General features: G+C 37.2%; 1 protein-coding gene across 7 annotated transcripts in view; it reads left to right on the plus strand.

The window, feature by feature from the left end:
- The window catches only part of kansl3 (KAT8 regulatory NSL complex subunit 3), a 51,345-nt gene that overhangs the window by 5,381 nt on the left and 25,587 nt on the right, over nt 1-20,377 (plus strand). For all 7 annotated transcript variants that reach the window (XM_052108038.1, XM_052108039.1, XM_052108040.1 and 4 more), the window contains exons 5-14: nt 74-259; nt 3,489-3,620; nt 6,185-6,301; nt 6,508-6,606; nt 7,043-7,114; nt 7,210-7,284; nt 10,757-10,914; nt 10,993-11,056; nt 12,274-12,462; nt 17,207-17,363. In XM_052108038.1, the coding sequence (XP_051963998.1) occupies nt 74-259; nt 3,489-3,620; nt 6,185-6,301; nt 6,508-6,606; nt 7,043-7,114; nt 7,210-7,284; nt 10,757-10,914; nt 10,993-11,056; nt 12,274-12,462; nt 17,207-17,363 (1,249 nt within the window). The remainder of the gene's footprint in view (nt 1-73; nt 260-3,488; nt 3,621-6,184; nt 6,302-6,507; nt 6,607-7,042; nt 7,115-7,209; nt 7,285-10,756; nt 10,915-10,992; nt 11,057-12,273; nt 12,463-17,206; nt 17,364-20,377) is intronic.

The following is a 20,377-nucleotide window of genomic DNA, read 5'->3' on the forward strand; positions in this document are numbered from 1 at the left end:
TTATACAGAAAGTGTTCATTCAGTGTCTGCATGTTGTACTCTTTCTCACTCTCAATGTCTCTGCTCTCCACAGGACTGTAATGAGCCTGTATTGCGCAGGACAGCTGTGGATAAATGTGCACGTAAGGTTCGCCACGTTCTGGCCAGCGTCAGGTGGGACTTAAAGCTTACTCAGTGGCTCCATAGTACACTGGTGGAGTCTCTGAGTCTTGCCATGCTGGCTGCTTATCTTGATGTGCTTCAGACACTCAAAAGCAAGGTGAGGGTCACAGCCTCTGTTTGAATTTTTCAGATGTGTTCCCAACAAATGTTTTTAAAATATGTACATATCTTTAACTGCATGTTGTCTTATGAACAATTCTCAATAATTAGACTTAAATAAGGCTCATCATCAGTGGTTAAATTGGCTTTTGTAGGGAGGGGGAGCCCTTATTTACGGTGAATGGTCATCATTCAAAATCCCGCCGTAAAATGACTTAATTTGTTTTTACACCAAAGGGGCTCTTTTTCCAGTATTAATGTGTAAGGTAGGGTTGAGTAGTTATTCAAACAAAGACAAATACTTTACAATTCACTTACTTTATTATTTTTTTACCTTGAATGTTAACAGGCAGGCAACGGATTTCACCCTCGGAAAATGTATGTTTGAAAATATTGCAAGCCAGAGACGAATATGTAAATGTATTTTTTATTTGTGCAATTTAGAAACGTTGAAGTCCCTTCGCACCTGTATGTTAATGTAACTCTTGCAGTAATTATTTATCATATTCATGCAGCCCGTGTTATTCTGTTGAGTGTTGAAAAACCATCGAGGAGAAACACATTATGACACTTTTAGCATGTAAACGGGTAAAGTTTTACAAAAAAAAGAGTAAACTCGCCCGCTTTGCGAGAAACATTAAACGTTCTATAAAGTTTTTTTTTTTTATTATTAGTAAAACTGAATAATAAATTAACAGGGATGTATAATCTCCACCTTTATTGAGTTTTGTAATGCCTGATAGAAAAGTATCTATCATTGTAGAGCAATATAATACTTTAGGTAATTGCAGAATGGTCCCACTAGTCACAGATACACTTCAGAAAATTGAGTTCACAACTATTTCTGGGCTTAAAAGATACAAATATCAAATCAATGCAGAACATTGTATCTCAAAAGCAATACAATGTGGCCCCCCATGCGCTACTTAAAGCCCGATGTGGCCCCTTTACCAAATTAGTTTAAAATATTAATAATTACACACATCACCTTTACAAATTTGTTTCAGGATTTTACACGAGTAAAAGGAACTGTTATATTTTGACAAAATGTTTCAGTTTCATATGAAATAATCTAAAGGTAAAATCTATTAGACATCAACAGTGACAGTTTAAAGTTTCAAGATGTGTTTTAGCTAGTATCTATTTTTCATAAATATATTAATTTATAATTATTATTATTACTAAGACTAGCACACTGACCTATCCATGGTAATGAGGAGCCTTTCCTTCTGTGTAATATGTGTATAAATATGGAATATTAGTTAACAAATGGGATAATAATAGGCTCATATAAGTACAGACATGAGCAGTCGTGCACCTACAATATATGCAAACTGTTAATAATCAATATATTTAAATTCTCATGCAGCTAATGTTATTCTTCATTTAGTAGTTCATTTAACATATAAACTAACATGCTTTATTTATATAACATGTTATAGTTACATGCTATTTTTATATTCGATCGTTCTAGCCGTTAGCGGGTTTCCATGGTAACGTCGCTGTTATGCATAGAATTGTGACAGTTTTCCCTTGATGGCTGTGGGCGGGGTGCTGAACCAGCGATTAATGCATTTATGACGTCTGATAATTCCATGTAGCCTGGGTGTCTCTGTGTAGTCTTGCTAATTATTCAGTCTCATATGCCATGTATTTGCCAGGAGTCAGGAGATGAAAAATAATTTAAGTGGAATAACAATATTTGGTGCTGAAGGAGACGGAGGCAGTGTGTGTTGTGGACCCGAGGAGGCGGAGCTGCGCTCCGGTGCGCTCCGGCCCAATTTAACCTCTGCTCATCATGAACCTATGTACACAACTCAATTACATTAGTGACTTGTGGTTCAGTTAGAGAGTGAGGTATGAGATTCAGACTAGGGATGTGCGAGAATAGTCGACTACCATGCTGATTAAGAAGGCTATTTTCAACAATGTGCCGACTGCATAACAGCTGAAACTATCAGAATAGATTATCTTTTATTCTGTGTTCACATCATGTTTAGAAAACATTGGGTTTATTGTACATTTTTCACAGGCCTATTTGTTTCTATCCTATAGCTTTTTTTTTACATCGTAACTGCTATTGGTTAACAGTATAAACGGAAAATCTGTCATATCAGATCAATGGCTAATGCACGACTGCACATTGTGAAATACGTTCAACTTTTCAGCATATTTTTTTCTTTCTTGTAGATTTGGCCTATGTTAATTATTTTCAACAATGTCTGGAATGTTAATTTAAAAATGTGAATTCTGTTTTGAACAGTCTGTTAGGGTTGCTCTTTTGGTCCTGCACTGTTCATACAGTTGTTTTCAGTAAATGTCTGTATTCACTTACGTTGATTCAGTGAATGCATGTCATGCTCTATATCTGGTGTACAATGATCATAATGCAAGGCAAGCACGTTGCAGGTAAATGTCTCTTTTCAGAGGAATTTAGTGTCAGATTTGAAATAGATTAAGTATTTAAATGGGTCACATAAACTATTGTTTTTACCGTTTTCTGAAGGTTTCTTTTTAGACTATTCGTTTTAACGTTAGTGAAATTAGTCGTTCCGCACATGCCTAATTCAAACTAAATAATTGTGAGTTCAAGAATGGAATTGTCTGAGCAATTAATAAAAAAATAATCAAAGTCAAGCTGGGTGGTGTTTACTGCGTGACCATACAATTGGATCGACAGGTAGAGATTCTGCTATACCGTTTATCCGTGGCATGATTGAAACAATCTGATGCCAGCCAAAAACACTTTAGTCTACTCCACACAAACTGTCGCAGACGTGTGCTTCCAGTGTAGAAAGCACCCATCCTTTGTGAGATATAATGATTTTAATTGGGGATGTCGTGTATCAGTACTGTACTTTCCTGAAATTTCTTTAGTTTTTTGTATGTTCTCCCCCCCCCACAGCAGCAGTTCATTTCTATTTATCATCAAAATGGAGTTTAAATTAATTAATCTTAACATTCTTGGCATCATGACAGGACAGAAGATTTTAGGAGCATATTAAGGTGTTGCATTGTTTGTTGTTGTTGATAGATATTTATAGTTGCATTTAAATGAACAAAAATAACTTAATATGATTTTTGAAGAAGGAGGAAAAAAAAACAACAAAACTGACTGAAACAAGAAACTATAAAAAATTAACAATGACTGCAAGTTCACAACTTGGCTTAGTGTTATAGGAGAGTATTGTTTTATTTTTTTTCTCACTTCAAATTTATCCTCCCAGGTACCGTCACTGATCGACAGGATGTTGATGTCATCTTCAGTGAAAACAGGAGCAGCAGGGGCCGAGGCTCTCTCCTTGCTTCTCAAACGCCCATGGGACCCTGCTGTTGGCGTACTCTCACACAACAAACCAGTTCGTATCTGATCCTGTTGGGTACTTTGCTCTCTTTTGAGAATGGAAAAGATTTGTTTGTGATAGAGCAATGCATTCTTTGTGGGATTTAAATTCAACATGATATTTAACTCGCTTTCTTAATGCACTTTCTTGGTAGTGTTGTAAACAATTAATTTGTGTCTGTTATTCTAAAGAAGAAAAATAATTGTTTTCGGAATGTTTTATCAAAACGTAATAACGTTTTTCAATTGGTAGAATTTCTACCGTAGTTCAACCTCATACTGCTTTCCTTATTGGTTAATGTCACCAAATCCGCTTATTTTTCTTTGGTCTGTTCTAGTACAGATTGCTTCTTTTCAAGATCCAACCATTTCTCAATGGAAAAATCAAGTTCCACCCTCTAATTTGTCTTGCTCTTTAATGTTTTAATTGATTTGGAAATAAAACTCAGCAAAAAAAAGAAATCAAAATCAAAAGTAACAGTCAGTATCTGGTGTGGCCACCAGCTGCATTAAGTACTTCAGTGCATCTCCTCCTCATGGACTGCACCAGATTTGCCAGTTCTTGCTGTGAGGTGTTACCCCACTCTTCCACCAAGGCACTTTCAAGTTTCCGGACATTTCTGGGGGGAATAGTCCTCACCCTCCAATCCAACAGGTCCCAGACGTGCTCAATGGGATTGAGATCCGGGCTCTTTGCTGGCCATGGCAGAACACTGACATTCCTGTCTTGCAGGAAATCACACACCAAACAGTGCAGTATGGCTGGTGGCATTGTCATGCTGGAGGATCATGTCAGGATGAGCCTGCAGGCAGGGTACCACATGAGGGAGGAAAATGTCGCCCCAGGTGTGTACCTGCAGTGACCATTAGTTCAGTCCGATGATGCTGTGACACACCACCCCAGACCATGACGGACTCTCCACCTCCAAATCGATCCCGCTCCAGAGTACAGGCCTCGGTGTAATGCTCATTCCTTCGACGATAAACGCGAGTCCAACCATCACCCCAGGTAAGATAAAACCACATCTCATCAGTGAAGAGCACGTTTTGCCAGTCCTGTCTGGTCCAGCAAAGGTGGGTTTGGGCCCATAGGCGATGTTGTTGCCAGTGATGTCTGGTAAGGACCTGCCTTACAACAGGCCTACAAGCCTTCAGTCCAACCTCTCTCAGCCTATTGCAGACAGACTGAGCACTGATGGAGGGATTGTGTGTTCCTGGTGTAACTCTGGCAGTTGTTTTTGCCATCCTGTACCTGTCCCGCTGGTGTGATATTTGGATGTACCGATCCTGTGCAGGTGTTGTTACACGTGGTCTGCCACTGCGAGGACGATCAGCTGTCTCCCTGTAGCACGTCTCACTGTACGGAGATTGCAATTTATTTCCCTGGCCACATCTGCAGTCCTCATGCCTCCATGCAGCATGCCTAACATGCCTGTTCACGCAGATGAGCAGGGACCCTGGGCATCTTTCTTTTGGGGATTTTCAGAGTCAGTAGAAAAGTCTCTTTAGTGTCATAAGTTTTTATAACTGTGACCTAAATTGGTGCATGTTCATTAATTGTTTATGGTTCATTGAACAAGCATGGAAAACATTGTTTAAAATCTTCAATAAAGATCTGTAAAGTTATTTGGATTTTTACAAAATTAGCTTTAAAATGCAGTGTCCTGAAAAAGGGATGTTTCTTTTTTGCTGAGTTTATTACATCAACAATTTAAAGGGAAATTTCTCTCATTATTTACTCACCCTAATGCCATCTAAGATGTGTGTGACTTTCTTTCTTCTGTAGAACACAAATTATTTATTTTTTTGAAGAATATTCCAGCTCTGTGGGTCCATACAATGCAAGTGAATGGTGACCAGAACTTTGAAGCTCCAAAAAGGGAATTAAGTCATCTTAAAGGTAATCCATAATACTCCAGTGTTTTAATCAATGTCTTCTGAAGCAGTCAGTCAGTTTTGGGTAAGAACAGGCTAAAATGTAACTCCTTTTTCACCTCTTGCCTTTGTAGTCTCCAGGCACAATTATGATTTCAAGCTCTAATACACTTCCTAGCTCTTGACGATTGCACAGAGCTCAACATGGCTCCATAGAAAGTGTAGTCGAGATTGAAATCATGATCGCCAAGTAACTAGTTAAAAAGAGATTCGTTTTGGTCTGTTCTCACCCAAAACCAACTGAATGACTTCAGACGACATGGATTAAACAAGTTTGAGTTTGATGGATTATGATTTTTGCTGATTCTATCTGCTTTTTGAAGCTTAAAAGTTCTGATCACCATTCACTTGCATTTTATGGAACAGAGCTGAGATATTATTCTAGAAATCTTTGTGTTCTGCAGAAGAAAAATTCCTAAACATCTTAGATGGCATGAGGGCAGGTAATTGATGAGAATTTTCATTTATGAGTAAATTAACATTTAATCTTGACTTGACTTGACTGTGGGGGTTTGAAAATGTGGCATGAACAGTTAGCATATTCATGATGGATATCATTTTTTTTTCATTGGAAATGCCTTGTATACTTTTACTGGAGATGATGATTATCATTCAGTTGTAATCTGTTCGTGTTTATATTTTCAGAGTAAGCTTCCTGGTTCCCCTCTGATCCTAATAGCTCCTTCAGGACCAACCAACCCAGCTTTATCTACCTCTCGACGAATGAGATTCTGGCAATCTCAGCTCTCTTGTCTTGGGAAGGTATGCAATTGCATAATTAAACTGGAATTAGCACGGCCACTTTGTTTCTGACAGAAATTGGCTCTATTGAGCATAGCATTAATTCCAAGCATAATGCTACATTAATGCAAGCTGTTCTTTTGCCAAACATAATTGTGCTGAAGTGAAGTTTCAGTAGAGAATTTCATTATCATATTAAAATGAAACTGTGTTTGTTTGTGATTCAGGTTATTCCTATCAACGTTCACATGGGCAGTGGAGCTAACATCGGCATCACACAGTGTTTAGAGCACATGATCGGCACTATCAGAGGAAAGATTATCGAGGTACAAAACCAATATTCAAATCACAGATAAAACATTTTACTTAAACTTGACAATAACACTTACCTACTTTACAGAAATTATATAATTGAAATATAATGCCTTGTATTTGTCCTTGTATCTAAATGTCCCAAATGTGCATTGAATTAGCAATAATGGTTTCACTAGTTACAAGAAATTAAAAGTATGTTCCTGTTCAGTACAGCTTAAGCTTATCACAGAAACCATTTGACTCACCCCTTTTTTTTTAAAGAATGGAAAATAGTTTACAGTGATGCACAAACAAAAAAGACTACATGTGCAAGTGTTTCAAACTGTACTGTTGAATGTCTGTTTTATATATATATATATATATATATATATATATATATATATATATATATATATATATATATATGTAATAGAAGGGAAATTGAGTAACTTTGTATATATGCTACAGGTTCACAGTCACTTTCCTCATAAACCGATTGTTTTGGTGGGCTGGAATGTAGGGGCACTGATGGCTTGCCATGTAAGTCCATATCAACATGAGTTTCCTTTGTGCTATGTCTTCTATAACATGCTGTGGTGCTGATGAATTCAGTCAAATGCCGTTTTTGCATCCAGGTGTCCCTTATGGAATACATGACTGCAGTTGTGTGTTTGGGATTCCCGCTTCAAACAGTCAACGGTTCACGAGGGGTAAGAGGAAATGCAGACCAGAGTTCTACAGAATTATTTTATTTTTCTCTCAGTCTACACTAGGCCTGGGTATTGATATGGATTTCCCGATTCGATTCCAGTTCACAAGCTTCCAGTTCAATTTTAGATTCGATATTGATTCATTTTGGTTTATTTCAGATATAATGTCCCTCTTGCTTGCATATAAAATAAATTCTCTCCCAACTAATGCTGTTAATTATACTGGTGCCTTCTATATATGTAGGTACATTATGAAAATATAAATTTGACCTATTCTATTTTATTAGTTTTTCATCATATTCAGGGATGTGATTCTTCAGGATTAATCCGGAATTATATTTTTTCTGACCTAAAAATGTGACCCTTATGAATTGTGTAAATCTGATGAAAAAAATAATGAGGAGGAGAGCTTCAACCTTCCCTTGGAACCTCACTCCTTCAAACTACTCTGGTGCTTCTGCATCAAGAACACACTTTGTTGAGAATGTGTGTGACAGGTTAATTTTAAATCAAGGAAATATAATGGTTGGATATAAAAAGGGTTTGAACCGTTGTCGCTGTTGCTGACAGGTTAAAAATCACTAGTTGTAATTTCAGCATTATTAACGTGATATTTGTAGTGAAATCTTGAAATGTATCTTCACATAAAGTGTTCATTGCCAGTATATTGAACCATTTGTATATGTAATTATAAAACCCTGCATATGCAGTCCAGACAGTAGAAAATGTTTGGCAGTGAAAATGGACACAGTCAGCTTCTTTAATCCGTAACCCTTACTGTTGTATCTAAAAATGAGTGCATGATAACTATTGGGCTAATATTTAATATATTTGGTGACTTCCCAGGTCCATGGTGTCGCAATTTGGTCAGTCCATATCAAGTGGTCCAATAATTGTAAAGTTGGTTGCTTGTCCATTTTTTTTGTTGTTGGAGTGATTACCTCTATGTATTGGTATTGCAAAACCACCAGTTTATTTTTATTTTACTTTAACCACAACAGCCATTGTTGTGTCATGGCACGCAACAAATTTTGGTTATACAGCTGTTTACGGAAACCTCAATATCTCAGCTCAGGATGGTGCTAGCTCCTTGGAACAAAAACTGACCTCTAGAGCACATTACAATGTACATATATAAATACATTTAGCACATTCTTGTTCCTTAGAACTTAAGTCCTAATGTAATGCTCAAGATTGCCTTGCACAGCAATTGTCTAAAGTTTTTTATGGGGTGAGAAATGTTTTTAAATTCCCCTCGCTATTGGGTTGAATATCTTTGGTGGGGGACCAGATAGGAACCTGAAATGTTCACAGAAATAAGTCCTCTATAGTTGCATTCTGCTGTACAGAGTTTGAGATTCCACTGGTTACAGAGCTAGAGCTAGTAGAAATCTGGGGAAAAGTCTACTTTATTTATGCATTTAGATAGATGTAATATAAGTACAGTGCATCTGGAAAGTATTCACAGCGCTTCACTTTTTCCTCATTTTGTTATGTTACAGCCTTATTCCAGAATGGATTAACAAAGAATGTACATCTGATTTTTTTCATTTTTTATTTTTAATACATTTGCAAAGATTTCAAACAAACCTTTTTCACATTGTCATTATGGGGTATTGTTTGTAGAATTTTGAGGAAAATTATGAATTTAATACATTTTGGAATAAGGCTGTAACATAACAAAATGTGGAAAAAGTGAAGCGCTGTGAATACTTTCCGGATGCACTGTATAACAAAAATGAACAGTATTTTAAATGTACGTGTTTTTTTAGAAGCTGTAAGATTTCCTCAGTCTCTGAAATGTTGTGGGAGCATCCGGTGACAGTAGTCAATTCGGCAGGTGTCAACATTGTTCATGGGAACCCACACTTTGTCCTCAGTAGACCTTTTAAATTATGTTCTCGGTCAAGGTGGGTGGAAGAATTTTACAGACACATCACAGGTTTCCATGCTGATGTCCTCAACCAATGGTGTGTCTTCAACACAACTCAGCTAGAGAAACCGAGAGCTCATCCCTAGGTAGAACGACATTGATGATCTGCTCTGTCAGTCATAACCCATTGCTTAAAGGTGATGTTATCAGGAATTATATCTTTGTCTGACTTATCAAGCATCTGCAGTAAGCCCTCCAGCTGGACACTGGTCACACTTGTTGAGCATGCAGTCATAACTGTTCATGTAACAGACTAGAAGTTCCAGAAAGTCCTTGTAGTCCACTTTTAGCTTTGCTGACTCAACCATCAGCTTGATGTTCTGATGTTGTGTGCAGACTCAGACTGTGAGTTTCAGATGCTTCTGTCATCACACACCTTTTTGGCCTCAGTTCACAAAATTTTGACTTGGGGTGCTGATTTTTAAACTCCACATACAGTTCATTAATGTTACTTAAAACGCTTTTGTTTATGAGTGTTTTAAAGAACCCTGTGATAGATAATGCTTCACTGTTGCCAATATCAAAAGTAGTAACATTTTAGTCCTCAGACAAGCACAAGCTATTGTGTGCATAAAAATAATTACTGCATTTTTATTATTTGTTATGCTTCTATTACATCTGTTCATTTATCAAAATGCATGAATAAAGTAGGCTTTTCCCCAGATTTCTACTAGCCCTAGCTCTATAACCAGTGGAATCTCAAACTCAAATTTTACAGCAGAATGCTACTATAGAGGACTTATTTCTGTGAAAATTTCAGGTTACTATCTGGTCCCCCACCACAGATATTCAAACCGTTGAGGGAAGTTGAGGGAAATTTGAATATATTGCACATTCTTGCCCCCATTAAAAAAATAAAAAATAAGACGATAAATCGAAACCTTTCTATTATAAACTTTGAGCAATCTTGAGCATTACATAGAACTTAGGTTCTAAGTCTAAGGAACAAGAATCTGCAAAATGTTTATATATATCTGTATGTGCCTTATAATGTGCTCTAGAGGTCAGGTTTTGTTCCAAGGAGGTAGAACCATCCTAAGCAGAGATATTCAGGTTTGCATAAACAGCTGTTTAACCAAAATTTGTCATGTGCCATGACAAAGATGGCCGTTGTAGTTAAACCAAGCAAATAAAAAAAATAAAAAACTGTTGGTTTTGCAATACTAATACATAGATGTAATCACTCAAAAAGATAATTAGGAAAATTCAAATAGTCAAGCAACCTGTATTGGACCACGTGTGGTAGACTGACCCAATTGGCATTGAGGTATTTGTCAGAAATTGTCTATTTAATTACACGGTCCTATCGCCCAGCGTAACATAGCATTGATATGGAACTGACAATGTTACAGCTTAAGTCGGCATTTTCGAAGAGCTGAGTCTTGCATAACCTCTAAAATGTTCAGTTAAGTGAAGATAACCATGAAGTTAATGCAATGGCAATGGTTGTATTTGCGAAAGTGCCTATTATTTCTGTTTGTTAATGGCTTTTTAAAATTATGTGGTAAACGCAATACATTTTTATATTCTGTTTGGCAGGATGTTGATGATCCGCTGTTGGACATTAAGACTCCAGTGCTGTTTGTGGTCGGCCAGAATGCACTACAGTGCAGCCCCGAGAACATGGAGGAGTTCAGGGAAAAGATACGAGCCGATAACAGCATGGTAGTTGTCGGAGGGGCGGACGACAACCTGAGGTTTGTGTGTGTTTACGTTTTCAGACATTCAGATACAGAAATTAGTTTGCAACTGAAAGCACTTGGCTTTATCTACAGGATCAACTCCACTAAAATGAAGACAGAGGGCCTGACCCAGACAATGGTGGATCGCTGCATTCAAGTTAGTATTTCCCACATCTCTTCCCTGCTTCATAGGTCCCATTTTTTGGAATATTGTTTACTTGGTTACAAGAGCTGGGTATTGATCCAGATTTTCTGATTCGATTCCGATTGTCAAGCATCCGATGCAGATTTTGATTCATTGTCGATATGCATGGGTAAATTTCAGCTTTAGCTGTGCCATGTGTGATTAACATTAGAATTAAATGTTTGTTTTGTTGTTTTTGATCAACATCTAAATTTATAGAATAGAAAGGATATTAAAAGAGACATTATTCAGTGACAAATGGATTGTGTGGATCTCGTCTTTGCACACACAGAACAGATCAAACCAAATTTATATTTTTTAATCTGACTTTTGCATATACCTGGGATATGTACTGAAATAACACCTGTTATCATAGCTGGCTATAGCTTGAGCTTGATACGAAAACAAAATCTTAGTTTAAGACAAGCTGTTCTGAAACTTGTACAGCAAACCAAGTCAGTTATGTTTAACTCTTTCCCCGCCAGCGTTTTTAAAAAAAAAGTTGCCAGCCACCGCCAGGGTTTTTGATGATTTTCGCTAAATTTTAATGGCCCGCAGAATATTTTCTTCCATGAATATATGAAGATGCTATATATCAAAATAAAGATCTGGGCCTCTGCTTTTAGGCAAAAAAAACTATTTTATTTTATCTTCATTTGTTCTTTTTTATTGCGACTTGAACAGAGGTAGGTTTTGTCAAAAACAACATTTCAGACAAAAAGCTGATAAAAAGGCATGTTTATGTCTGATATTTTGAGCTTCTCATACTCCACTTCTTCATGTTTGAGACGATCGCAGTCTGTTTCTTTGATCAAAGAGTTGCGTACTCTTTCAAAACATGCGCAGGGGTCTTCCTTACCTTATAACACCTAAAACACGGAAACCCGGAAAATTCCGTGTTTGGCGGGGAAGCGTTTTTTCATAAAACACGGAAAATTCCGTGTTTGGCGGGGAAAGAGTTAAAGAATATGAAACTATAAATGTTGTGTAGTGTTAGATTAGTATTAGACAGCCTTTTCTCAATCTCTGATAGTTATGTTGAAATGTTCTCAAGCATCCTCTATATTCTGAGTCTGATTTCAGGGGGATCTGGTCCTAAATGTTAGTTTTGGTAAAAAAAAAAAATGTTGAAGCTCTCTCTTGTGTGACTTCTAGTCTCTAGCTGTAATGCTTTTCCTCCCTTTTTTCAGGACGAGATTGTGGATTTTCTTACCAGAGTTTTGACCCATGCTGAGAGCCATGCTCATGGCTCCGGTGAAACAAGAGATCTGGATGCAGAGAAGAAGAAGAAACCACGGCGTGAGCTGCCCTTTGACCTTGAGAGATCACAACCCTCTTCACCAGCTGTGAGGGTACCCATCTCACCATCAGGTTCAGAAGTAAGAACATTTTGTAAAGCTGGATTCCAAATAGGGCTGGGCGATATGGCCAAAATTGTTATCACGATAATCTTTTTCATATTGTTCGATATCGATATTTATCACGATATACATTTACACGTTGCACTTTCTTTTTTTATTTCAAAGTTGACGGAAGAAAGAAGAAATATAAATTCTATACAGTCAAAATAGTCTCTACAAAACTGCACAGGGGGTCCAGAGAAGGCCAAAGCAGTGGGGTCTGCGGGATCTTTTACCAATTTTACTGTCTTTTACCTTTTATCAATTGAAAATGAATGTTAAAAGATCATGTGTTTGTTTTTAAGCATAGTGACAGCAGTCCAGTATGATGCTGAATGTGGGTTCAGGGGTGTCCCGAGAGAAAATTTAGAAAAAAAATTAATTCTTTTTTTACCTATAAATTTTAAAGTGAGAGACTGGTCTACCAACTAGTAATTTTAGTCTTTCCTTATCCATTCCAGACATGTAATTAATTTTCCCAAAATTTGAACAGAAATCGATTTGTTTATTATTAAAGGCTCGTAACATGCTGATTAATAAAGCTACATTTAGAAGGGGAGAAACGTTATGGTCTAAAAAGTGCTTTGAAACCACGTTAACTCATGCGGCACTTCATGTCTACACACATGCAGGGAAAAGATGCAACGCATGCGGAGCGGGACAGGGCATAAATGATGCATGTTTGGTGCTAGAGAACAATATTCAAGATTACAGCGCAGAAAGATCAGAGCTGTTGTCCTCATCACTGTTGTTCTGTCGCGCTCTTCACTAGAGATGATGAGAGAGAGCGCAACCGTTGTCATGAATCTTGGGGTGCGGATGGAATCAATCTGGTGTCCGACGTAAACTAATTGTTAGCAAGGCAGCTAGCATTAGCAAGTTCATCCAGTCTGACCCTACGTTACCACTGGCACGTTGTGAGCGAAGCTGAGAGCGTTTTCTATTAATTCCTACGAAAGCCTAGCGTCATGCTCGCAAGCTAGCGTCAAGCAGAAAGTCGAACTGCTTGTGTTTTAGCGACACGCAGTAAATATCAAAAATTCCTCAAAAGCTTATCGTGGATTTTCTTTATCGTGATATATATTGATATCGTTTTATCACCCAGCCCTAATTCCAAAACTATTTAGTTTGTCCTGTCGTTTACTTTAGTATATTAAGCTAAATGTATAGTTTTTCCCTACATTTTCTATTTACTTGTAAATTAAAATGTAAAAAATAACAAGTATGTGAAATTTATATTATAATTTTTTTCTTCAAACAATAACAAGAACAGTTTGAAAATAAGAACTTCAACAAACTCAGCTTTTCTTTTTGTAAAATAAAAATAAATTATCAATATGCACAAAAAAGTTCAAATAAATAACAGCAAAAACATTTGCACTCACAATATTGGTGGCATTAGGGTAATGCACATATATAAACTCTGAATCTACATAAAGGCCATAACATTTTTACCATTTCACATGCTATATAATTCAGATAAACAAGTGGTGAATGTTGGCTTTTTTTTTTTTTTTATCGCAATAACAAAACTGAACATGTGACACGTGGATTGTCCAAATATGGAATCTGACACTATTGAGATCCAATGAGAGTGATCTGACACATTTATTATGTGAAGGATTGCGTTTCAGCCAGTTGCTCCCAGAGAACACCAATGCTATAGCGATCGCTATTAGAGCTAGCAAAAATAGTGTGTCATGACACTCTTTGAGAAAGTTGGGACAGTATGAAAAATGCTAATAAAAACAAAAAGGATAACGGCTTGGATGATCCTTTTCCTGTTTGAGAACAAGACGGCTCTGTTTTTTTCAAAGACTATTTGAAATGTGGACTAATCAGACTAAAAAACATGGTTGCACTGTTCAAAACACATGTGCCAGATGGACTGGTTTGAGTATTTCTGTAACTGCTGATCTCCTGGGATTTTCAAGCAGAACAGTTGCTAGAATTTACTCCGAATGGTGCCAAAAACAAAAAGAATCTAGTGAGGGGCAGTTCTGTGTATGGAAATGCCTTGTTGATGAGAGAGGTCAACAGAGAATGGCCAGACTGGTTCTAACTGACAAAGTCTACAATAACTTGGATAACTGCTCTGTACAATTGTGGTGAGAAGAATGGGTTGGCGCTGCTTTAGCGGCACGAGGGGGGCCCACACAATATTAGGCAGGAGGTTTTAATTTTGTGTGTGTGTGTATTCATTTTTGTATATATATATATATATATATACACACACACACTGGTGCCCAAAAGTTTGGAATAATGTCCAGATTTTGCTGTTTTGGAAGGAAATTAGTATATTAATTCACCAAAGTGGCATTCAACTGATCACAAAGTACAGTCAGGACATTACTGATGTAAAAAACAGCACCATCACTATTTGGAAAAAACAAAAAATAAAGTCATATTTTGTGACATTCCAGCAGTCATCACTCAAACACCTTATTCTTGAGTAATCATGCTAAATTGCTAATTTGATACTAGAAAATCACTTGACATTATATTAAACACTGCTGCAAGCTATTTGGTTCATTAAAGGAATAGTTCACCCAAAAATGATAATTTACATCCAAGATGTATCTCAGTTTCTTTCTTCATCAAAATAGAATTTAAATTTGCTTCCGTACATCTCTGTGATGCGCTCATGAGAGGATGACGTAAGCTTGTTGGTAAGGTCACACGTCACTTGGAGGAGGCAGGAAGCACGTCATTGTTTACAAGAGGAGTGCTGTACAAAAGTTTAATTGTTTTTGCTGTAGATTTGTATTTGTATAAGTGTATTGTTCAAAATGGCCATTTGGTGTGTGTATCCTTGATGCTTCAACCTTCAGAAACTGCACGCTGGGAAAAATATAAACTTTTCATCGATTATATTGAAAATACATGATCATGAGCAATTGAAGCTCTGGCTTATCACACTGAACGTGGATATCAGTACACACCAACATTCTCTCAAAAATTGGGAGGGTGTGCAGTGAACATTTCACACATTTTCAGATTTCAGACCATCGAAAGAAACAAAGGGTCGATATCTGAATTCATCGGCTTTGCCCTTGCTGTTTTTCCAGCGAACTCAGGTATGTGTGAAAACTTTTGTTTCGCCTGTTACCTCTTCTTCAGTTTGTGAAGCTTCTCTACTGTGTGATATCACCTGTACCATTGATCTCACAGTGTAAAACGCTCTCGCACTTGGTTTCACTAACTACAACTTATGTGGCTTGAATTCCTGACAGTCTCATAGCCTATATATTTCTGCTAAAGAAAAAGCACAAGTAGATAATGCAACGGCATTGCTCCAAAATAAAGGATGGTTATTTACTGCTGTAATTTAGTTTTTTTATTATTATTTGGAAATTATTTTTTTTATATTGTTTTGGACTGTTTTGGTTTGTGTATGGTGCTTGGTCTGTGCAAGTTTCTCTTGTAAACAATGACGCACTTCCTTCCTTCCTCCACATGACGAGTCACAGAGATGTACGGAAGCGAAAATTTGTTGTTAAAAAGTATATAAATCCATATTTGTCGACTGGAGTCTTGTGGATTATTTTGATGCACCCTAAATATGCAATTTGGCCTTGCATTCTTTAAAGGTGGAGGCCTGAAATGAAATCCTAAAAATCTTAAATTCTGTTTTGATGAAGAAAGAAACTCTGATACATATTGGATGACCTGAGGGTGAGTTAATTATCAGCTAATTTAAATTTTTAGGTGAACTATTTCTTTAAATTAAGCTTAACATTTGTTTTTGAGTTGCCACAGTATGCAATAGACTGGCATGTCTTATGGTCAATATTAGGCCAAAAATGGCAAAAAAAAAAAAAGAAAGGGCTTTCTCTAGAAACTCAACAGTCAATAATTGTTTTAAGGAATGAAGGCTATACAATGCTTGAAATTGCCAAAAAACTGAAGATTTCATACAAAGGTGTACAGTCTTCAAAGACTAAGGACAACTGGCTCTAACAAGGACAGAAAGAGATGTGGAAGGTCAGATGTACAACTAAACAAGAGGATAAGTACATCAGAGTCTCTAGTTTGAGAAATAGATGCCTCGCATATCCTCAGCTGACAGCTTCATTGAATTCTACCCACTCAACACCAGTTTCATGTACAACAGTAAAGAGAAGACTCAGGGTGCAGGCCTTATGGGAAGAATTGCAAAGAAAAAGCCATTGAAACCGGAAAACAAAAAGAAAAGATTAGAGTGGGCAAAGAAACACAGACATTGAACTACAGCTGTGTACACTGGCAGCCAAAAGTTTGGAATAATGTACAGAGTTTGCTCTTATGGAAAGAAATGTATACTTTTATTCACCAAAGTGGAACAATACAGAATAATTCAATAAGAATCAAAATATTAAAAATATTCCCCCACTTGACTTCACAATTGGCCAAAGATGCCATGACGACATCTCTCACCAAACACCTCGAAGACACACATCCACAGCACACCCAGTGGACTCAATTGTAACTGCAAGATTTGATGAGAGATTCAGAGGGTAAAAAACCAGTGTAATTCAGCATTGCTCATGGCAGGAAAATGTGCAAAGGAAAATGCATTTGAGAGATTAGAGTAGTGTATTTAACAGTCGACTAGCTGGTGCAGAATGATTACTCGTGCATATCCCTAGCCAAAATATGGGTGCAATTAGGCTTTAAAGGCAGGTCAAACCATTGAACATCTCTTCACTAAGTCATTCGTACATCTGCAATGTGTCCTCTACAGGATATGTCCAGTGTTTGCAGTAGTCCTACAGCCAGTCCCAAACCAAAGACCGTCGGTCTGTCTCCGGCTCAGAAATCCAGCCTCATTACTGCCACACAGCTTCTGAAGACCCACATGCAGCGCTCAGGAACTGTGCTCACACACAAACAAGCACAAGGTGTGTATCTTTCCAGGTACAAACAAACACATTTGGTCACAGAGCTATAAGGAGGCATGCACATAGGATGCATGCTTGTTTCGTCTAAACTTTGGATGTGCCAATCTGATACCTGAATTGTTATCGTCTCCTATACTGCCGTGTTAAACTGGATCGGGTATCAGAACCAGATCCAAATCTGATACAGTGTATTAGTGATTATCCCATTCAAGCTCCGGAAATACCATAAAAGAACCATATAAGCACTTTTAAAGTAGTTCATATGGTTGAAGTCAGAAGTTTACATATACCTTAAATACATTTAAATGCAGTTTTTCACAATTCCTGACATTTATTTGCAGAAAACATTCCCTGTCTTAGGTCAGTTAGGATGTCAGAAAATAGTAGAGAGAATGATTTATTTCAGCTTTTATTTCTTTCATCACATTCCAAGTGGGTCAGAAGTTTACATACACTTTGTTAGTATTTGGTAGCCTTGCCTTTTAAATTGTATAACTTGGGTAAAATGTTTTGGGTAGCCTTTCACAAGCTTCTCACAGTAAGTTGCTGGAATTTTGGCACATTCTTCCAGACAGAACTGGTGTAACGAGTCAGGTTTGTAGGCCTCCTTGCTCACACACACTTTTTCAGTTCTGCCCAAAAATGTTCTCTCGGATTGAGGTCAGGGCTTTGTGATGGCCACTCCAATACCTTGACTTTGTTGTCCTTAAGCTATTTTGCCACAACTTTGGAGGTATACTTGTGGTCATTGTCCATTTGGAAGACCCATTTGCGACCGAGCTTTAACTTCCTGGCTGATGTCTTGAGATGTTACTTCAATATATCCACTTAATTTTCCTTCCTCATGATGCCATCTATTTTGTGAAGTGCACCAGTCCCTCCTGCAGCAGAGCACTCCCACAACATGATGCTGCAACCCTCATGCTTCATGGTTGGGATGATGTTCTTCAGCTTGCAAGTCTCACCCTTTTTCCTCCAAACATAACAATGGTCATTATGGCCAAACAGTTCAGTATTTGTTTCTTTAGACCAGAGGACATTTCTCCAAAAAGATGTGGTCCCATGTGCACTTGAAACTGTAGTCTGGCTTTTTTATGGCAGTTTTGGAGCAGTGGCTTCTTCCTGGCTGAGCAGCCTTTCAGGTTATGTCAATATAGGACTCGTTTTACTTTGGACATAGATACTTGTCTACCTGTTTCCTCTGGTATCTTGACATGTTACTTTACTGTTGTTCTGGGATTGATTTGCACTTTTCGCACCAAACTACGTTCATCTCTAGGAGACAGAATCTCATTCCTGAGCGGTATGATTGCTGCCTGGTCCCATGGTGTATATACTTGCGTACTGTTGTTTGTACAGATGAAAGTATTACCTTGAGGCATTTGGAAATTGATCCCAAGGATGAACCAGACTTGTGGAGGTTCACAATTTTTTCTAAGGTCTTTGCTGATTTCTTTTGATTTTCCCATGATGTCAAGCAAAGAGACACTGAGTTTGAAGGTAGGCCATAAAATACATCCACAGGTACACCTCCATTTCAGTACACATCCTATCAGAAGCTAATTGTCTAAAGGCTAGACACATATTTTTCTGGAATTTTCCAAGATGCTTAAAGGCACAGTTAACTTGGTATATGTAAACTTCTGACCCACTGTAATTGTGATATAGTTCATTAAAAGTGAAACAATCTGTTTGTAAACAATTGTTGGAAAAGGCTTTGTTTTATAAAATACATATGTATATATAGTCTGCATGCACAGCGCTTCAGTAAATGAGCAGTGCTCTAGTGTGTCTTACACAGCACACGTGGGCTGATGACACACTGCTGTTGTCAGTTCTCAGAGTGGCTTGTAATACGCTAGCGCTCTACAAAAATTATTTCTCGGATGCAGATGCTCAATAATTCATTTAGCTTATAACATGCATTGAGATTGGAAACAGAGAAACAGTTTGCCAGATTTTTAATTAAAAGCATATTAAACAGAGGTCACCGTCTTCCTGGAATGCTCAATCAAAATAAAAGCCCAAGCCCAATTTCAACTGAAATACATTACTATTGTGTAATAAAATTTGAACATTTATTGTTAAAATAATACGATTATTGTTATTGGTGTTATTATTATTTATAGGTTCCAAAAAACAACTGGGATTGAAAAGTGCATTGATATTCTATTACAACTGAAATGAACAAAAGAGGTCTGAATCTAAGTCCAGATACAAGTTGAAAAAATGTGTAAAGAGAACTGCCTTCTCTTCTACTGAAGACTTTCACTGTAATTACTGTCAGTTGTGCTGCTTCATAATCCAGTAGACTATTTAAAAAGAGAGTTTTTCTTAAAAGGCTCCACATGGGTGTTTGTCTCTAATTTATAATGAAAAATTTTTTTGTTAGATTGTTTTGTTTTGTTTCTTTACATATAAAAGAGTAAACGTAAGGTGTATATATATATATATTTTTTTAACTCATTAAAAAAACAACAACGTTGGTATTGGATTGGTATCGGCCGATACTGAGAGTTCAGGTATCAGAATCAGATCTGGAGAGAATAAATGTTATCGGTGCATCCCTGAGCTCTTAGTTGTGGTGCATGTTATGGCTAATATCAGTATTACAACACCCTAGCATCGTGGCAGCATTTTTTGCATAGGAAAGCAGCACTCATGTTGTCTTTAGAAAGGAAGAAATCTAGTTTTAATTGGTGGTCCATGTACATCAGAGTCAGACAAAGATCCTGGATCACATTTTGACTTACCAGCATCTTGCACCATGTTCAATGCTCTTGTTAAGCAGTGTGATGCAGCCCTGTTTTTAAAGTAAAGAACCAATGCACTGTGAGTATTCTATAACAGGGCTCAACACAGGATCTTTTCTAGATTTTTACTTGCCCTGCCAACATTTTCACTGGCCCAACACAAAAATTTAAAACGGCTGTTTTTACCATCATGGCTCTAAAAAAATGTATGTTTTATTATATATATATATATATATATATATATATATATATTATTTTGTT

This window comes from Xyrauchen texanus, chromosome 37 (assembly GCF_025860055.1).
Source record: "Xyrauchen texanus isolate HMW12.3.18 chromosome 37, RBS_HiC_50CHRs, whole genome shotgun sequence".
In the NCBI taxonomy this organism is placed as follows: Eukaryota; Metazoa; Chordata; class Actinopteri; order Cypriniformes; family Catostomidae; genus Xyrauchen; species Xyrauchen texanus.